This window comes from Peromyscus californicus, unplaced genomic scaffold, assembly GCF_007827085.1.
Source record: "Peromyscus californicus insignis strain IS unplaced genomic scaffold, ASM782708v3 Scaffold_22__1_contigs__length_63687245, whole genome shotgun sequence".
Classification (NCBI taxonomy): domain Eukaryota; kingdom Metazoa; phylum Chordata; class Mammalia; order Rodentia; family Cricetidae; genus Peromyscus; species Peromyscus californicus.
The window spans coordinates 14,275,762-14,296,410 of record NW_026294525.1 but is presented as its reverse complement, the minus strand read 5'-3'; the positions used below and the strand labels follow the sequence as shown (position 1 = coordinate 14,296,410).

At 40.0% G+C, this 20,649-nt stretch overlaps 1 protein-coding gene across 17 annotated transcripts in view; it reads right to left on the bottom strand.

Annotated features, from left to right (window-relative positions):
* Syne1 (spectrin repeat containing nuclear envelope protein 1) overlaps positions 1-20,649 on the bottom strand; it is a 477,641-nt gene that overhangs the window by 448,817 nt on the left and 8,175 nt on the right. For all 17 annotated transcript variants that reach the window (XM_052750951.1, XM_052750933.1, XM_052750946.1 and 14 more), the window contains exon 2: positions 19,530-19,812. In XM_052750951.1, coding sequence (XP_052606911.1) covers positions 19,530-19,596 — 67 coding nt within the window. In that variant the 5' untranslated portion in view covers positions 19,597-19,812. The remainder of the gene's footprint in view (positions 1-19,529; positions 19,813-20,649) is intronic.

Genomic DNA, 20,649 nt, shown 5'->3' with positions numbered 1-20,649 from the left:
TTTATGTGAGTAGGGGATATAGCAATCAATCTATCTATCTATCTATCTCTCCATATATATATACACACATCCATATGGAGGGCTCTCTCTCTCTCTCTCTCTCTCTCTCTCTCTATATATATATATATATATATATATATATACATACATACATATATATATACATACATATGCATATGGAGGGCAGAGAGAAATCTCAGGCATCTTTCCTCAGCTTTACTCCACCCTTTGTTTGAGATGGGGTCTCTCCTTGGCCTGTTAAGCTAGGTTGACTGGCTAAGAGTGGTAGAGACACAACCGTCTCTACCTCTGAGCTTGCCATTTCTAGACTAACAAGCCATGTCTTGCTTTTTTTTTTTCTTTCTGTAAGTTTTAAGGATCTGAACTCAGGTCTTCATTCTTGTAAGGAAAGCACATTGTTGACTGAGCCTTCTTCCGGGTCCTATTGTCTTCATATTTCTGAGACTAGAAATTGACCCATGAGCTCCATCTAATTGGCTGCAGGACCAGAACCAAGGCATTGATGGAGTGGTGACACGTGACTGGCCCTCCCCCCAGCACTGCATTCAGACAAGGAAGAGAAAGCTTAGGATGTTCACACTCTCAGAAACCAGATATACATACTAACATATTGAAACGATTCTTTAAATAATTTCATGAAATGCCTGTCTGAGTTCCTCCTGGTCTTTCAACAATATCTCTTGTGGTGAAAATGGTTTTGGTTCCAGAGATTTCAACATAGCATGATATAAACAGGGCACAGTCTTAGTTTTCTAGATTAATTAAAGCATGTTCTACTTGTAGAGCACAAAAGGAGGAGACAGCATGCAATTAGCAATTACTCATCACAGAGGACAACTCTCCCAGCCCCTGAAAGTCGGAGTTAGTCTTCCCTTCTTATGCAGGAAGGAAACCAGATAGGTTCAGGCACAGCAACTTGTGACTATGCATTCAATATTTGCTCTGTATGACAGGTCATCTGGTGGCCAATGGGAGACATATATACCATAACTGACAGCGTTCCTTATCATCAGGATGAATCTCTCCATGGCATCGCAGAGAGATGTAAACGAAGAGCAAATCCAAGTGACGTTATGCTCTTGCATCAGAGGTCAGAGGCCTGTTCGGAATCTTCTACAATCATCAAATCACAAAAACATCTGGGTTTAATTCTCACCCTTCACAGAAGCCAAGTAAACAATGCAGTCCAAGAAAATTTACTAGGTTAAAAAATAACCTCAGTAATAAAAACTCACAGGAGGCAAAAGCCACCATTCTGAAAGTCTATAAAGTACTAAATGCAAGCTCTGGGCCGTGGGTGCCTCACATTTTCACCACCCTCTGGCTAATTATGGCTGTCCCCAACTGCCAAGGAAAACATGGCCACAGGCTGCCTTCCGATGCTCTCAGAAGACAGGGGAGGAATGCTTTTGTGCAGTTCTTTTAGGACCTCCTTATCTGATGGCACTGGGTTATCACCCACCCACAGGGCTTTCTAGGCCTCCCCCCACTTCCCTCACTGGACATGCTGAGTAATCCAACCTCCCTAATATTATCAGATCAAAGAACCAAAAATGTCTTCCATTCCCTAAGGAACTGTGGCAAACAATCAGGATCCTTGGACTTTGTGCTCTGGACATGTTTATCGACCAGGCCAGTGCTCTAGTTTCATTTCTGTTGCTGGGAGAAAGAACCCTGACAAAACGCAACTTGTGGGAGAGAGGGGCTTATTGCATCTCACAATTCCACGTTACAGTCCATCATCGTGGGGAAATCAAGGCAGGAACTTCAAACAGCCAGTCACCACATATCCAGAATCAAACGCAGGGAGAAATGAATACATGCAGGCTTCCTTTTTTTGTGTGCTCAGCTTGATTTCTGTAGTCTTAGACAGTTCAAGAGCCCCTGCATAGAGAATGAGGACACCCACAGTGGGATGTAGGTTCCCATATCAATTCACTTAACTAGTAGAGTCCCCAACAGGTAAGTCCACAATACAACACAATGTAGACAATCCTTCACTGAGACTCTCTTCCCAGGTGTTTGTAGGTTGTGTTGAGCTGACAACTGGAGTTAACTATTACAGCCAGGGAGATTCAGTGATTTTCAGATAAAAATGAATAAATTGCACAAAAAGCCACGTGAGACTTTGTCAATTCCTTTAGCAAGACTCCATAAACCACAAATTATAAAATTGATCATTTATAAAACTAAATTTCTCAATATGTGTATATGTTTCACCTTCCCTCCCTCCTTCCCTCCCTCCCTCCCCCATCTTTCTGTGTGGGGTGTGTGTGTGTGTGTGTGTGTTTGCATATATACAAACACACGAGTGTGTGAAGGTCAGAGGTCAAAGTCAGGTGTCCTCGTCAATCACTCTCCACCTTTTCTTTTGAGACAAGATCTCTCACTGAACCTGGAACTTGCCAGTTTGATAGACTGGCTTCTCAGCAAGCTTCCAGGGTGCACCTGTCTCTACCTGTCCAGAACTGGGTTGCAGGCATGGACCACTGCATTTGGCTTTTTATGTGGATGCTGGACATCTTAACTCTGGTTCCACATTTGTACAGTCAGTGTTTTACCAACGGAACCAACTCCACAGCCCCACATAACTAAAATCTGTTGCCTTGCAGCGATAAGGATTAGGATCCATTAAGAATTGAGTTTAATCGAGGATATTGCTTCGTTTACATCCTGTGTCCTTCTACTGATCACTTGAAATCAATGCCTCATGTTGAACTGAGCTTTTCAAAAAAACTGTGCTTTAAAACAAACAAAACAACAACAATGATTCTACAGCACAGTGGTCAGCAAAGGGGCTACAAGTTGACACGTGAGTATTAGACTCATGGACAGACATCTGATAGGCGGGAGAGCAGACGACTGGCTGAAGACAACTCTGCAGGCTGAAGCAGAGATCATGTGGGGCGGGAGGAGATTTCCTCATGTCCTCACACTCTCCCTTTTGGAACGAGCAAGAAGCCAGCCATGCCAATAATATTAGCCAAGACTGAGCATTTCAGTAACTGTCACACTAAAAGTTCACATGTGGTAAAAAAGAAAAGATCAACCGTTTGACAGGCTGATGTAGAAAAAGCCTCTTGAGAGGTAGCAAAGCAAGACACCAGACTAGGAGGCCACAAGCCCAGGCAAGAAAGAATAAACCCCCAATGTTCCTTTTGCACTCTTTTCCTCTAGACATAGGAGTCTAAAAATGCACCATACAAATAAGCAATTTTGTGCTGGTGGGTAGTGAATGGTGATGATTACCTTCGTCAATACTTCCTATAGAAAGCACATAAAACCTTCTCATGTCCTTTCTTTTACTGTGTATAGAGAATTTAAAGCAGAATATCAAAAGTAGTCCTGTCTGAGTAATAGCTATGGCAACTCTTTATGCCCATAGTAGAAATGTTTGCCGACAATATGCAAAACAAAGGTAAAAGGAGCTGATGAAAAATCTACTCTGTACATTTCTTCTAAAGCCATGGTTCTCAACTTTCCTGATGCTGCCACCCTTTAATACAGTTTCTCATGTTGTGGCGACTCCCAACCATAAAATTATTTTCATTGCTACCTCGTAACTGTAATTTTGCTAATGTTACAAATCATAATGTAAATATCTGTCATTTCCTATGATATTAAGTGACCGTTGTGAAAGGGTCATTCGATCCCAAAGGGCTTGTGACTCAGAGGTTGAGAACCACTGTAAGAAATTCCAGACAATTTTCAGCTCCAACTTCTACGTTCAAATTCCCTGATCTTCCTGATACTGCTCCATGCTCTCTACATTCTCTCTGAGGCTCAGGGAGATGAGTAAATGGGAAAGAATTGGGGTGGCTGCAGGAATAGTTTCTCTTGGTGGACCTTCATTTCATAGAGGAGAAGGGACTTTGGGAAGTTCCCAGAGATTCAAAAAACAAATCCATGCATGGTAAGATGAAGAGCTCTCACTTAAATAACAGCTAGAGTAAATCCAGATTCACCCCCTTTCTGTCTCTCATTAGAAAACAAACAGGCCTCTATGGGATAATAACAAAATAAAATATAAGAAGATACAACAAAAACTAACAGATCAGAATTGGATTAAACAAGCAGAAGGAAAAGAACCCAAGAGAAGATACAAGAAACAGAGACCCACTCATTTGTACACTCAGGAATCCCATCAAAATACTAAACTTGAAGTCATAATATATACACAAAAGACCTGTAGAGTAAAAAGAGGGAAGAATATGTATATATTTTACATTTATATATTATATATATATTTATAAAGAAGAATAAGAGGAGGAGGAGGAGGAGGAGGAGAAAAGGAGGAGGAATTAAAATATTTACAGAAGAAAAACAAGGAAGAGTCCTGACATAACATTTTGAGACAAGGATCCTCCAAAGATGCTGTTGACTTCATTTTCTGTTGGCATGCAGCCCACCCTTAAGAGTAGTGTGTTTCCCTAGTGAGACTTCCATGGAGGATTCTAAATTTTCATTTGCAAATGGTTATCAATTGGAGATTGCTTCTGAGTTAGAAATGGAAGAGTATGTCACTTCTCCTTTCAGCTCTAGGAACCCGTCTGGTGCAGACCTGTGCAGGTCTTGTGCATGCTGTTTCAGTCTCTGTGAGTTCTTATGTGCATTGATCCTGCTGATTCTTCCCATATATTATGGTGTCTTAAAACTGTAGACTTACAGTTGGGTAATGTGGGAAGATAGATCACCTTCCAAATCTCAGATGACACCCCGGACACACGGAAATGAGAATGATATCGTTGTGTTGCTGTTGTCTGAAGTGAGGAAGCCTTGCTCGGTCAAGTGAGGACACGATATATGTTAATGATGTTCGCTAAGAGGGGTGCAGCCTTTCCCATCAAAAGTGGGAATCTTGTCAGAAATTCAACATGGAGTTGCACGCCGAAAACATGAAGAAGACAAGCATTTGCTGCCTATTTCAAGACAGGAGTAATGAATGATGGTGACAGGTGTCAGGACTATGAGCAGGAAAAGACCTAGCTGGGTAGAAACCCAATTTCATTAAAGAAACGGCAGCTTGCCAATCTGGATTTCAACCTTAACCATGGAATAATGAGTTCACTTTAAATAACAGAGGGAGAGGGAACAGAGGTTGGGGCTGACAATGAGGAACAGCTTTGAGATAATCTAGTAGGGAGAAGGGAAACAAGCAAGACAGTGTGTGGCAGTCCATAGGGGATGAGGGAGACCAGCATAGGGTAAGCATGCAAAGGATGAAGGCTCCAGGAGGGAGGTGGTCCTGTCGTATAGCTAAGGAGAATAATGAGGCTCAAGCTATAGGCACAAGGAATACCTCATAGACAAGATAGCAAGCCATAACCCGGAGTTTCAGAATCATTACATTTAGCAATGGTTCCCATGGGAACCTTACCTGGGTAGAAGTTCCAACGGGGCTGAAGCATCTGCAGGCTTTTAAAAAAAAGGAGTCTGGTAATAAGACGATGACATGTGGGGCTGGAGAGATGACTCTCACTTTGCTATTTTTGCAGAGGACCGAGGTTTGGTTCTCAGCACCCATGTGATGTCTCACAACAGTCTCGTTCCAGGGGATCTGAGCCCTCTTCCACCCTCTGTGGGTACCCACAGACATCCAACAAAAATGTGCATGCACATAAAATAAAAATAAATAAAGCTTTAAAAACTGTGATATTCTTGCCAAAAGCAAGAAGCAGGCTTGTCAGCATCTTGTCCCTTGCATATTGAAGACCTCATACAACTTCTCACTTCCATTCACAGAAGAGAAGCACCTGAGAACTGAGGTGGCAGGGAGTGGGGATGTTTGAATAACTCCAGACGCCATTGCCTCACTTGTCTGCAGCACACAGTAGTTGAGGTGAGTTTCACCTCTGTATCTTGATCAGGATGCTGCATTTTGCATAATGACTAAACTCAGCATTATGGAGTACAAGTGGCAGTCACCCTGCTGAACTGTGTTTGTGTGTGTTTAAGTGAAGTGCCCTCAGAGACAGAGGAAAAAGAAAAGGGAGAGTCAGCTCTTGGCAAGGTTTCCCTTCAGCCTTCCCCTGAGGTCTGGCACTGACGCTGGGAGGCTCCATCCTTCTGGGTTTAGCAATTTGGGCACTTGGGAGAAAGGGTTGGGCACTTGACCGGAAAACATTCCACAATAACGGAAAATTGACCCAATTTACTGCAAGTTTTTAAGTCACCAACATTACAATAGTCAGGCTACCATGACCTTGGAATCTTACCTGTTTGAGTGATTATAAAACTAATTCTCAAAAAGTACAAAAATGTATTTCTTAAAGAAAAATTTAAATCAGAAAGAAACTATGTTAAAAGATGACCCCATTTATTTCTAATGGTGAACACAGTTGAAATCAAAACAAAAATATTACATTGATAAGATGGAGTATTATTCACTATTTAGTTACTCAATGACAATATAAATTTATATTTTCTGATGCATAAAGCTATGTATAATGTATTGCTTTCTACAAATGCCCCAGATTATAAAGCAGCATTCATAACATAAATTAATTTTTATGCATAAATATTAGAGACAATCAACAAAATATATTCTTCTGTCTATTTATGCATCTAGTCTCTACCTTTCTAGTCATGTTGGGTGAGATTTATCACTTTCTTTCTTTATTATTTTCTATGTTGGTTGGATCTTGAGAAATCTGAGTTAGAAGAAATTGTGTTTTCAAAACAGATTCATTTCCCTCTCTTAAATCATAAAGGACAGCAAAGTGGTACTGCAGGGTACTGATTGTCCTTGAAGCAGAGCGGGTGTGGCTGTGTTCTGCATCAATAATCTGACCCACATCAGGAGCTATTTTGGATAACAGGAAATAGTTGTATTTATCAAACACATAAAGGCTCACATTAGTGAGTGCCAGATTTCAAAGTGGCTTTGCTGAGAAGAACAGCATTCTAGCAATTTAGTGGCTATTTAGGCTCAGTCAATGTTTCCACTAAAATACTCCAGTTTTGAGTATCAACAACTAAGCCATTTAAAGCCAATTCTACATTAAAACTCTGAAGATAGTTTTCTAGGAAGAAAGTCTCCTGTAGAGTGTGAAACACAGAGACAATTTTACTTTTCTGAGTTCTTATACTTAAATTTATTTATATAGTTGTGATTAAGGATTGACACTTTCACAAATTTTAAAAGAAAATTTCCCCCCTTGGAAACACGTGTGTGTGTATGTATGTATATATGTATGTATATTAAATGTAATAAAAATATATAGTACAATATAATATATATTCACTACAGTTTTATCTTGTTTTAAATTAAATTAGTACAACATGCTATTCATATAGCTCATATCTTCCCAAGACAAAAGTTAAATATTATAAGTAATCCTTACTAATTGTTATTCTCAAAGATTGTAAACACAGAATAAAAGCCAGCATTCCCCAGCATAATGAAGACTAGGTTAACGTTACAAAACTGTAGTATAAATATCCCACTGATTTGCCACAGGGAAGGAAGTGAGCAGCCTTCATCCCCCACATTCACAGTCTCTGGCTTGGCAGGGCTTGGGGGTAACAAGCCAGTTTGCTGCCTGCAACCCTGTGGCCATCTGGAGTGTGACAGGGAAGGAGCTCATTGGCAGTTCTCTCAGACTGTGGCCTAGTTCCTAAAACCTGGCTTGAGAATTAAAGTGGGAGGGGCCAGCACCTACACAGGAGGATCAGCCCAGCATGAGCTGGAAAGACATTGAACCCACAAGGATCTTGGACTGACTTCCAGAAGTCTGCTGACCCTTGCCCATAGCACCTTCTGGGGAAACGTCACAAGGGCAAAATTGTGGCTACAATCTCCCCAATGGCCAAGGTCCTAAGGGGCCAGGACACAGATGGCAGTGACGGAGTTGGAGTCCCAAGGTTGGACTGGATCTCAAACACTGAGACTTTTCCATATGTGCTGTAAAGGAGGGTGTTGTGGGATATTTGTACACTGTGTGAAGATATATTGCTGTGATTGGTTTAATAAAGAGCTGAAGAGCCAATAGCTAGGCAGGAGGTATAGGCGGGACTTCCAAGTAGAGAAAGAAAGTAGGAGGAAATAATCGAGGTGCAGAGGAGAGGCTAAGAAGACATGGAGGGAGTCGGACATACAGAATGAAAGAAGAGTAAAAAGCCACATGGTAAAGTGTAGATTAATTAAAGCAGATTAATTTAAGTTATAAGCGCTAGCGGGACAAGCCTAAGCAAAGGCCGAGCTTTCATAATTAATAATAAGTCTCTCTGTCACTATTTGTGAGCCGGCAGCCCAAAGAAAAAAATCCAACTATAGGAGGGAAACCGCATGATTGTGTCCCATAGCTGCATTTTATAAACCAAGATCACACAGGAGGAAAGAAATGCATCAGACATACAAGCAAAGTTTTCAAGAGGAGGAGTGCTGTTTGCCAAACTCTAGACCAGTAGAATAACCAGTTCAACTGGCAAATAGAGCGAATAGGAACTCTAAAGGAACTTCTCATTTTCACAGCCCCACTGAAAGTCACAATTAAACCTGATCTAAAATAAAGATATTATTTCTTCGTATTCTGTCTCATTCTCTTGATCGGTCTCAACCATTACCTCTGTTCTACTTCTAGTAACCTTCGAAGGCACACAGTGAATGAACTGGCTAATCTAAAATGCATTTAGTAGAAGTTCAAAAGGCTGGAGAGACCCTTCCACAGATAAAGGCACTTGCCTCCAAGGCTGACCACCAGGATTCAATCCCCAGGATCCATGCAGAAGGAAGAGTGAACTGACTCCTGGAAGTTGTCTTCTGACCTCCACATGTATGCTGTGGTATGTGCTCTTGCACGTACACACACACACACACACACACACACACACACACACACACACACACAAGTAAATAAACAAACAAATAAAATAAATAAAATGTAAATAAATACTTAGGAAACATGTGCCATATTCTGCAAATTGAAAAAGATACTAGGTGTGTGTGGATTGGGGTAAAGGCCTATAGTCTCAGCCCTGGGAAGGCTGAAGCAGAGGAATCATGAGTTCAAGGCTAGCCTGGCTGGGCTATCTTGCAAGATCCTATATGGAAAAAGCAAACAAAACAAAAACCCATGGCAGGTAAACAAATCCCTATCAAGGTACTGGGTGTGTTCTAAAGTATCTGTAATATGTCCTAATTACTGGTTCCATGGTTTGAGGTTGACTGGCCCCCCAGTGGCCCTGTGTTTAAGGTATGGTCCCTGGTAGCATCACTGGGAAATTCGATGACCTCATAGAATGTGGGCCTTTGGAAGGTTTGTATGACACGAGGGCATGCCCTCAGATGTCATTGTAGGACCCAAGTCAGTCCCATTTCTCTTCATTGTTTGGTCATGGCGTGACCATATCTGCCACCCCCTTCGCCAGAGTCCCAAAGCAATGGGGCTCCTTGATCATGCAGTGTAATATCCAAAACTGTGAGCCAAAATAAGCCTTTCTTCCCTAGAATGTTGTTGTTTCAGGTATTTCAATGAAGTAATGGAAAATTAATATGATGGATAAAGTTCATAATTTTATATAAATGAGGCACACACTATTACTCTCACTCTTCAACTGTATAATTAGCACGAATATATTTGGAAGCAAGGAGAGTAATTGCTCATTTATCATCATGATTAATCAGTTTGACCTAAGTGTTTTGGTAGGAAACTAGATATTAAAATAATTAACATTCAAAAGCTAAACAAGCTTTTTTTATTCTTTATCCTTTTTTTTAGAGAAGTATATAATTATGCTCATTGACAATTTTGTAGCCATACAGACAGATGATCTAGGTTCTAGTCTTGTTTTGCCTTAACTAAATGCATGGTTTTGCATTAATCAGTCTCAGAAACATGAACTATTTATCTTTAAAAAAATAAGTTAGAGAACATAATCTTTATCATTCTAAAACATGAAATGGTATACTCCTCAGAACACTTGCATTTCAATGGTGGCCCCCAATTAATTGTTAAAAACATACATCATGTTTGTAAATCAAATTGAATCCTCAAAGTTTGATTTTTAATAATTTCCAACCTCTAACATCTTGCTATGTGACTTAGTCTTGACTCAAAATTGTAGGTTCAAGTAACTCTCCCCCTCAGCCTATTGAGTAGTTATGACCACAGTACGTCATCACATTCCACTTCAACGGTGACTAGTACTCACTTCATTGTTCTAGAAATCTGTTATTTCATCTCAAAAATAAGAACAATAAATTGTGAACTATGAGATTCTTTTTACAAGCACAAAATAAAAAAAGAAAAGAAAATATATGACATTTCAAAATTCACCAGAACTGACAATCCTTTGTGTAGCTAGAGTTTTCCTGCCTGGCCCACAGTCAGGGCAAATCTCTCTCACCTGCCAGTCCCACAGCCATCAGACCCGACCAAGTAAACACAGAGACTTGTGTTGGTTTCAAACTGTATGGCCATGGCAGGCTTCTTGCTAACTGTTCTTACAGCTTAAATTAATGCATTTCTATAAATCTATACCTTGCCACATGGCTCGTGGCTTACCGGCATTTTCACATGCTGTTTCTCATCGTGGCGGCTGGCAGTGTCTCTCCGACTCAGCCTTCCACTTCCCAGCTTTATTCTCCTCCTTGTCCCGCCTACACTTCCTGCCTAGCCAATGGCCAGTGTTTTAATTATTGACTAATCAGCAACACATTTGACATACAGAACATCCCACAGCACCTTTGTCTGACTAGGATAGTGGGGTTAGTGATTATTTCGAAAAGTAGTCATCATGTGAGTGGGATGCAAGCAATGCATCGAATAGATTCCTGAGATAAAACAGGTGTTAAAGTGTGTGTGTTCCAGTCTGAAATGGCCATGCTTCCTGTTAAGTGGAGCCCATAATCATGATGTGAACGAACCAGGTGCGTCACTGGTGCACGGTGCAGAATGATGTCAGGGTATCTCGTTAATATTGTATAAGAACCATGAACTTGGCAATGATTTCCCAACAAAAATAGTGCCTTGCCTTTTGATTTGCAAATTCAGGACCCATGCACTCTGTAGGGATTTTTCACAACTTTGCTGAATGAGATAAAGTTAGGAAAAGGAAAAAAAATGCAATTTTTTCTTTTTCTTCTTTTCCTCTTTCCTTTCTCTCTTTCATTGTTTCTTTGTTTGTTTGTTTATTTGTTTCTTTCTTTTATTTTTTTACACAGTGTCCCATGTGCCTCACGCTGGCCTGGAACTTACAATAATAACTGAAGGTGACCTTGAACTCTGAATTCTCCTGCTTCCACTTTTTGAGTGCTGGGATTACAGGCTTGGGCCATCATACTCAGTTAATGTAGTGCTGGGGATGAAACCCGGGGCTTTCTTCATACTGGGCCAGAATTCTACCAACTGAGCTACATCCTTTACCCAATGTATCTTTTTATAAAGCAATATATCACAATTGTTATAGAATTGACTACAGTATTATTAATGTAGGGACTAATAAAAGGAATGTAATTGGTTAATGTATTTCTAAAAATAAAAATAATTGATACTCTTTCATCATGGTCATTGAGTATAACCTAAATATTTTGGGTGTGAAACAATATAAGCAATAATATTCAAAGTGATTTTCCCTTTGGAAGGAAGACATGGGCAATTTTAAACTAAGTGATAGCAAATCTACTTTTATAGTAGGTTGTTTTGTACTCTGAAAGATAAGGCCATTAATAATCCCAGGTTTATTTAATCTTTGGTGAGTCTGGCTTGCCTTGTTCAAGAATTAGTTGTGAGCTCAGCCATGAGCTGAGATGAAGAGGAGAGATGGTCCCCTCATTTTCTCTTTCATATGAAACCAATTTAAGGTGCATTTTTAAAAAAATCTAGATTTAAGGAGCTCTTCACATTTCATTTCTCCTCCTCATTCTTTCCACCTCTTTTTGGATAGCCTAACATCTCCAGGGTCACAGGTCCAGTCCTACAGAGTATCATCTCCCAGGGTTGGCTTTATGGATGTCCAAGCTGAGTCACACAGCAGAGCCCTCCATCTGTGGGCCCCACACCAACTTAGGCTATGCTATATATGAAATTAGTCTTAGAAACTGAACAGTGAGTCCTGTGTTTGCACTTTTTCTTCTAGACCAGCAGTTCTCAACCTTTCACAGAGGTCACATATCAGATAGCCTGCATATCACATATTTACATTAGGACTCATAACAACAGCAAAATTACAGTTCTGAAGTAGTGACAAAATAGTTTTATGGTTGGGTGGTCACCAGAACAGGAGAAACTGTATTAAAGGGTCACAACATTTGGAAGGTTGAGAACCACTGTCCTAGACCCTGAAAATTATAAAGCTAGACTTGTCTCCCGTCTGTGAAGACCCCAAGATCTGTGTAGCAACTATGCAAAAGAACAACCTCAAAGAAGCATGCACTATTTATTTTCTTACAATTCCATAGAGACTAGAACCCTGTTGAGATCTGTTCATGGCCTTGGTTTATCACTTCATAGCTCTGAACTCTCTTCATTCATTCACAAAGTAAGATAACAAACTGTAATTTATAGATCCACTTCCGATCTAAGTAACCCGACTAGTTTATGCAGAAGTAGGAAGCTGTGCTTTGTAAGAGCAAGATGTTTTCAGGAAGCTGAGGCAGGTGATCACTGCAAATTCAAGACAAGTTTGAGCTAGCTATGAGGCAAAATCCTATCTCAAAATAATAATTAATAGTAATAATAATACAATAGTAATAAATAAAAAGAAGAAAACAATAATCAAAAATGAATAATCTTCAGTTCAGAATAAAAAAAAACACAAGAAAATAATTTGACAGTTTTTTTATTTGCCAAATTTGTGCAATTACACCTCTCTGTTCCGTGGAAATTTCCTGACTCACTCAATCATCAAGTCTGTACTCACCCATCATCATATCTGTCACTGTTAATCAATTCTTTGATAATTATCTTCTCATTGCTGGAGTTTGTTGCTCCCTAAGCATAGGTGTTCTGGGCTATTTTCATGTTTGTATTGAGAGGATCTGGGCTCAGTGGCTATCCATGTAATATTTCTTAAATGCATGAATGTACAGCTGAGAAGACGGAGCCCTTAATAAACACCGCATTTGTGGTAAAAAAAAAAAATCTCAGAAGCTGAATCATCTACTCTGGAGTTACTAAAATTCTAAACAAGCATAGATAAAGGAGCAAACACTTGTACACTGGCGCAGCAGATGCTTTAATATAAAAGTTGTTTAAAGTAGAGCGTGGAAAGAGAATGTCTTATTCCGACTGATCATAATCAGTATTTACATTTCCTAGAGGAATATTTGAGCTGGGCTTTGAAGCCTGGGAAAGACAGGATGGTGGGGAAGGGAATGATGTAATAGACAAATGAGTTCAAGGCTTGGCTGGAAAGGGGCTAGGACTGAAACATCATAGTATACAGGGATGAAGCAAAATGAAAGTAAGGTGATCAGTGGTGAAGATCGGTTTTAACCACGATGAAAGGACCTTAGGATTGGTCCAGGCTTTCAAATAAGGAAAGGAACAAAATGGAATGGAACTGTGAAAGATCCATTGCTACAGTATCCAGGGTAGAGCCTTGCCAAGCTCCCTGGCTCTGGCAGTACAGTCAGAATTTCACTTTGCTTCTTACCTTCCAAGAAGTGCATGGATAGTCATGCAATGGACTATCCATGCCCATCTCCCTGGAATCTGAATAAAATGAAATCATCTGTGAGAAGTCCAGAAAAAGCAGAGGATCTGAAGATGCTAGCTACACTTGTGTGATTATAGTAATTCTTGGCAAAAAATGACTGCTGTGGCTCACAATGTGAGAGAGCACGCACAACCACAAACAAAACCAATAGCAGAAGCAACTGAGATAAACGCTGGGAACTGCAGAATTCTCCCCAAGTCAGTGAACAGGCCAACACCACAACAAAGAATAGGCAGATAAAGGGAGCCCAAATGTCATGTGGACAACTCTGGCGACTCCTATGATGAGAAAGGAAGCAAACAGAAGTGGGTGATTTCAGAATTCAAGGTAAATACTGTTTTTCACATGGGTGGAGACCAGTGTTTACTAACACGAGAGATTGATATCAGAAGAGGAAGGAATTGTTTTTAATCCAAGAGGTCATTGTGAACAATAGGGGAAGAAAAAGAACACAAGTTAAGATAGAAACCACTTTGAAAATACTTAAACGTCACTTCACCCACACACTGTTGTACATAGATCAAAGTCATACAAACATCACTGGTTGTGGAATCTGTCTGAGATGTCACTACCTTCTTTCATGTTTCTATTCACTTAGTTAAGAAAACAAAACCATATTATTGGCTTATCTTCAGTCTTTTTGAATGTCTGTCTATATTTTTACTGTAATTTCCCAACTACTTAAAATAAAATAGCACATGGTTAATTAAATATCTACAAATTGCTTAAACTATGGATTATCATTCAATAATGGGAATGGGAAAGGGATATTTGTATATTTAGATAGGAGTGTGTGGAATTCCACACAAAGCAGCGATATATCCTACAATCGTGGTGCTATCATGTGCTGGAGAAACTTAGAGCAAGGAGTAAGAATTACTTATCATATTGATGAAAAAGCTTCCCCTGGCACAGCTGTATTTAAGTTGGGCTTTGAAGGTAACCAAGTTTCAGGAGCTCTGAGCTGAACTCATATCCTGAAGGTGCCCAGAAGAGTCAGCATACCTTCAGGGTATGGCTTTAACACAAGATATGTAAGGGACCTAAAATGGCCAATAGTTAGATATGTTTGAATGGGAAAGTCAAGCAGTTGGCTGAGACTTCACTTGGGAGGTTAAGAAAATGAATTTATTGTCACGTGGGTAAGAATCTTAAAGTAGTATATTAAAAATAATTCATGTAGAGGCATATGATACATTGGGATGTGTTATTTTATAAACCTTTGAACTATCTCAAGTGTCATAAAGTATACCCATACCTTATACAAGATTTATTAACACACAAATAATTTATGACTCAATTTGATTTCTATTTGACTAGCTGACACAATGGTGTGTGGGAGCTTTGGTTGTTTGGGATTTAACATTGTTTTTCCATTTTATAGCCAATATTAAGTAGGTCAGTGAACACCCTGGAGGCCCATGGCCTTCATATAGCAGGATATATCAAATGGGTCTACAAACAGAAAGATCTGCAGCCCAGAGCAGTATATAAGTATAGACACTTTAGTACACATAAAATTAACACTAACATGAACACACAAATATGCCCCAAACATCATAGTTCCAAAACTACCTACAGAGCTAAGTGGCAACATATTATAAAGATGTGTGTTCTCTAAGGGATGTTATGTTCAAACATTCTTATAACTGAACACTAATTCAAATGTTTTTAAAGGGTAGACAAATTGGTATCCAACTTAAATCATTTCTTCCTTTGCTTTTAAATGTCTTGATTAATTTTATCTTAATTTCAGTATTTAAGAGGTCCTAACTCACTGCTTTTGTTATCAAACACTTATTCATCTACGATTTCCCAAAACACAGAGGAATGATGCAAGTCTGCTTCAACTTGAGAAGCTGCTACAGAGCATTCCTATAGGAAGAAAAGGGAGTCTCAAGCAGACTTTCAGTCAACATAGAATAATTTTGGCTTGGTTATTGCTTTGTGGTTGTATAAGAGGGGACACTGGGTCAGAGTAATAAAGGATAAAATTTCATATCTCAAAGAATTACAAAAGAATTAGAAACTTCACAGGGCACCAGGTTCCTCCTACCTTATGTTCCTGTTTCCTCATTTTATTTTATTTTTGATTTTTCGAGACAGGGTTTCTCTGTGTAGTTTTGGTGCCTGTCCTGGATCTTGCTCTGTAGACCAGGCTGGCCTCGAACTCACAGAGATCCAAGTAGTTCTGCCTACCAAGAGCTGAGATTAAAGGTGTGTGCTACCACCGCCCGGCTGTTTCCTCATTTTAAATAGCAAGAAAGTGAGGTTTTCATTTTTCATTATTTTATTTATGTATTTGTTTGTTTGTTTTTGTTTTTGTTTTTCGAGACAGAGTTTCTCTGTGTAGTTTTGGTGTCTGTCCTGGAACTCACTCTGTAGCCCAGGCTGGCCTCAAACTCACAGAGATCTGCCTGGCTCTGCCTCCCAAGTGCTGGGATTAAAGGTATGTGCCACCACTGCCCAGCCTTCATTATTTTATACTACTTTTCAATCAAGTGCTTTGTTAGTTTGATGTTTTATAGTGGACTTAGAGAAAACCAAACACCGAGATTTAAATTACTCTTTTGTTGTTTGTATTTGTTTTTTGTTTTTCAAGACAGGGATTCTCTGTATTGCCCTAGAGGTTCTGGAACTTGCTTTGTAGACCAGGCTGGCCTTGAACTGGGAGATCTGCCTGCCTCAGCTTCCTGAGTGTTGCATTATGGGTGCCACCAATGCTGGTTTAACGTTACACACTTATGAGACCTCTTTCCATATATGGTTTATCATGCTGATTGCCATCTGTTTTGGTAATTAGCACTTGTTCTGTAAGATTACATCAATACCACCCTGTCATTGACATATTCATCTGGAAATCCATGAAATTCAACATTTTCAAATAAAAGAGAAGTAGCTGGGAAAAGTCAACAAATATTCTAAGTAAATGCTACCCAGAGGCACTATGAAGAAATCTTTAAAATACAGTCTCTGTCTACAAAAATATTTGTAAACAAAAGGGTTGAGACACTTTTTTTCAGTATACCCAAGGTAATCTCAGGAACTTCTATTAAGTGTGTCTTCTTAGCATTTAAAATATATACATACATATATAATATATACACTAATTTTATGCATTTAAAATGTTTAGATGTCTATATTATATAATATCTTCCCATGTTTTCCTTTAAGCTTAGATCGAAATTGATCGACTAAGTTATAGAACATTTATTTTCTTACGAGTAAATGAACTCTGCAATGCAGTCTGGCTGCTCATCCATAATTCAGGATCCCAGCCTAAAACATTATGCTCAGACAAGCACAAATATTGGCAAAGGTGAAAGATTGAACTGCTACAGTAGCAGTGGAATTGTGTCACAATCTGTGTCTGTGCTTGAATTCAGGGAGCTGGGACTGCACATTAAAAGCAGAGAAAACCGTCAACAACGAAGCTATAGATAAAGTAAGCAAGAGGGCAAAGCCAGGTTGCCATTGTTGAAAGTCCTTTGCTCTTTATTGGTTATTCATGATTCTGAAGTGAAAATAAAATCTGGGGGGAGGGATAAAAAAATTGTGTGTTATCTCCTAAGGCAATGAATATGGAGGCTCTGGAAAACGTTCTTATAGATTTTTAACTTTGAAAACAGCCAATCTGGCTCTGTTTAAATTAGTACAAATTCATATCTCCTTAAGTTCATTTCTTCATTGGTCTTAATTTTCTGGATGATAATGCCAGTCCTCAGTTATGAGGATCTCCATCACTTGTCAGTAGGTTCCAGTGAGTAAGCAGGGCTTCCAAATCCCCTTGACAGATGACTCTTCTCCTTTGCCAGAAGGGCTAACCCCTTGCGGATGTAAAGCATCTTGGGGACGTACAATGAGAACAGAAAATGCCCTTTGCTGGCTGAATCAGCGGGATTAACCCAGCAGATCAATGTGGTAGCAGACAGCCAGCACGATCATTTTCACGTCCCGCCCTCTTTCTTCCACTGAAGCCCGATAGAGGTGACATTCTGCAGCAGACCTCACACCCCTGCCCATCAATCAGCTATACAGACAAGATGATTCACGCTTAGAAATGTTCTCTTCCCAAATTCCAAGGTTCGGCATTATTACTGTCAGATATCCCTCTGACTTTCTATAACTTTGATTAAAAAAAAGATGTACAAGTATAGTCATTCAATTATATAACAAAACCACCAGCTTTACACAGCACTCAATACATAAAACCATTAACAATCTTCTAAAAATAATCTAAACAATAAAAAAACGAATGTGACACATCACAAAGCTATTATTCTTCTATGACTATCTAAACAATTCACCATACTGCAGCACTTATAGATTATATCACAAATTCCATCTAATATCCTTGAGCTTCACAACATAGTCCTGGGAGGGTCCAAGAGTAAGGGACTGGGTCTGTGTTTTGCAAATGGGACATGTAAATGCACAGATATCAAGCAGACCTGGTGTGGAGTAGAGATGGAGCCTCAGCTCTGTTCTCTCCTCCACAGATTTCTCAGGAAAAGCCATTTATACATCCATTACAAAAAATAATAAAACAACATTAAAGCATAAATACTCTTCAGTCTCTCTCACCCCCAGTCAAGGCCTCCATAACAGGGGTTGTCATTCACCAAGGACAAAATAAAGAATACAGCGTAGGACTGTAATCTGACCCTGCAGGAGTCCCTTCAAATCTTTCCACATCCGTTCTTTATTGTCAGTCTGTAGCTTGGCTGGAAAATTTCACCTTTAACGAACTCATAGGTAAATCTTCCACAGCCAAAACAATCTTCTGCACATTTTGATAGGGGTCCTAATCAGGTTCCCTCCCATCGTTTGTAAACGATGCCACTGGGGCATGATATGATTCAGTAATTTCTCCCAGGCATACAGGCAAAGACATATAGTCAAAGGACACGATTCCATCTACACAGATCAAGACGTACAACTCAAGTCTGAGATCATTGGTGCTGAATAAAACCCATCAGAACTTTCAGTCTTGTGGGGTGGGGGGTCTGTCTATGTCCTATTTTCAGCCAGATCTGTTGTTTTATTGGACACAGATTCTTCAATAATAAGCAGGAGGGAGGTCCAGCTCATACTGATATCACAAATCAATCAGTACAGACAGAAGCACAAGGTTAGGGCACCTTACTGGAAGTTCTCAGTGAACCTGGGTCTCTGATTGGACAGGGAGTTGCTTGTCCAGCGTTACCATGGCAACCCCGTCAGGACAGCACTAGCATAAGTGATTTTACAACCGGACACTAAAGCAGAGACACAATCATGATGAGCCATATCTTTCTTTTCTTTGCACATGACACACATGACATCTCAAGACAGCATGGACTTATTAAAAATACTAAAATGAAAGACACCCAGTCTAGTCTCTTCTTTGCTATAACTCCATAAAGCTGAATGAAAGACCAAGAAAAAAAAAAAGAAGATATTCTGAGATAAACTGAGACTTTTATTTGAGTGTGGGAGCCCATTCTCGGGTTCCTTGTGGCTTTACCCAGCAGGTCAGCATAGAGGATGATTAGACCACGGGCCTGAGTGCAGGTGTCTGAGATGGTCTGCACTTGGCTGTGCTGGGGGAGGAGGTCTTTTGCTCCACCCCCTGGCATCTCTATAAAAACCCTGGGGCAGAGACAGTCGGTGCCCGTTGGAATAGGTTCCAGGCCCTCTCGAGGCTATCCTTTATTTTCTATCTGTTTATCTCCGCGATATTCTCCGCAATAAATCCTTCTATCTAATATTTCCTGCTGCTCGCACTCAAGAAAACTCTGGGGAACTGTGGGGGTGGTGGGTAAACGCCCCACATTTGAGCATATTTAAAAGCTACATTTCCAGCTCACCTTGTAGCCTCTGCATCACGTTGGTAATATCCCGATGGGATCTGGAAGATGCCCTGGCAGTTGCCATGGTTCTTCTTGTAGCATGAAACGGACACCAAGGATGTCCCTCAGTGCAGGGTGATACTATGCTGCTTCCGATGACATATGCAGTCTTGTCTACAGCCTTCGAGTCTCAGCCAAACCGCAAGTCCTCATGGTGATCAGTGAGGAGGCAGCGTTCTAACACGGTGGGCCACACATTCTCCTTTTTTCTAAGAGAGCGTTCTTAGGTAGACTCGAGAACCTGAAAAACAAACCAACAAAAGTACAATATGAAAAACAACCACCTTAGTCAGTGCAAAATGAGAAGATCCCCTATGGCACTCTAATAATGTCTGACTCACTGTCAAGGGAAACAACTAACAGAGAAAACATTAGAAAGTTTAAAGCACTAAGCAAGCTTTAAAATTCCTATGCTATGTGTGGTGGTTTGAATGAGAAGCATCCTGCATAGGCTCACGTATTTATCATGTGATCCCTGTTTGGTGGTGCTATTTGGGAGGTTATGGGACCTTCAAGAGGCGGAGTCTTGCTGGGGGAAGAATATCAGTGGAGATGGGCTTTGAGGGTTAACAGCTTCGCTCCACGTTCTGGTTCCTCTCTCGGCTTCCTTGTGTGGATGACATGTGATCTCTGTTTCCCACACCTGCTACCATGCCATACCTTCCCCACCGCGATGCATTTTGGCTTATGCCTCCGGACTAAAATGTGCCCCTTTATCCTTAAGTTCCTTCCAGTCATGCTGTTTTATCACAGTAACAGAAAAGTAACTAATACAGTATGTGATAAAACAAAACAGAAAGTAGGTTGTCTGAAACAAGTCAGCTCGTGAATATGACACTGGAAAATGTACTCTGCACAAGAGAGGCTCGCTTGTATTGTTTGCTTTTTAAAGTGCAAATTTACTAATTTATAACTTACAATCAAAATGCTGAACCTCATTTCTTGATGTTTAGATATCCCCTTATCTATGCGATTTTAATTGTTTTAGAGACTTTTTTATTGTTTCATTGTATACCTTTCAAGAATGATATCGTGTCCTAGCTTCTGATAACAATTTGATGAATTAATGCAGGATAGA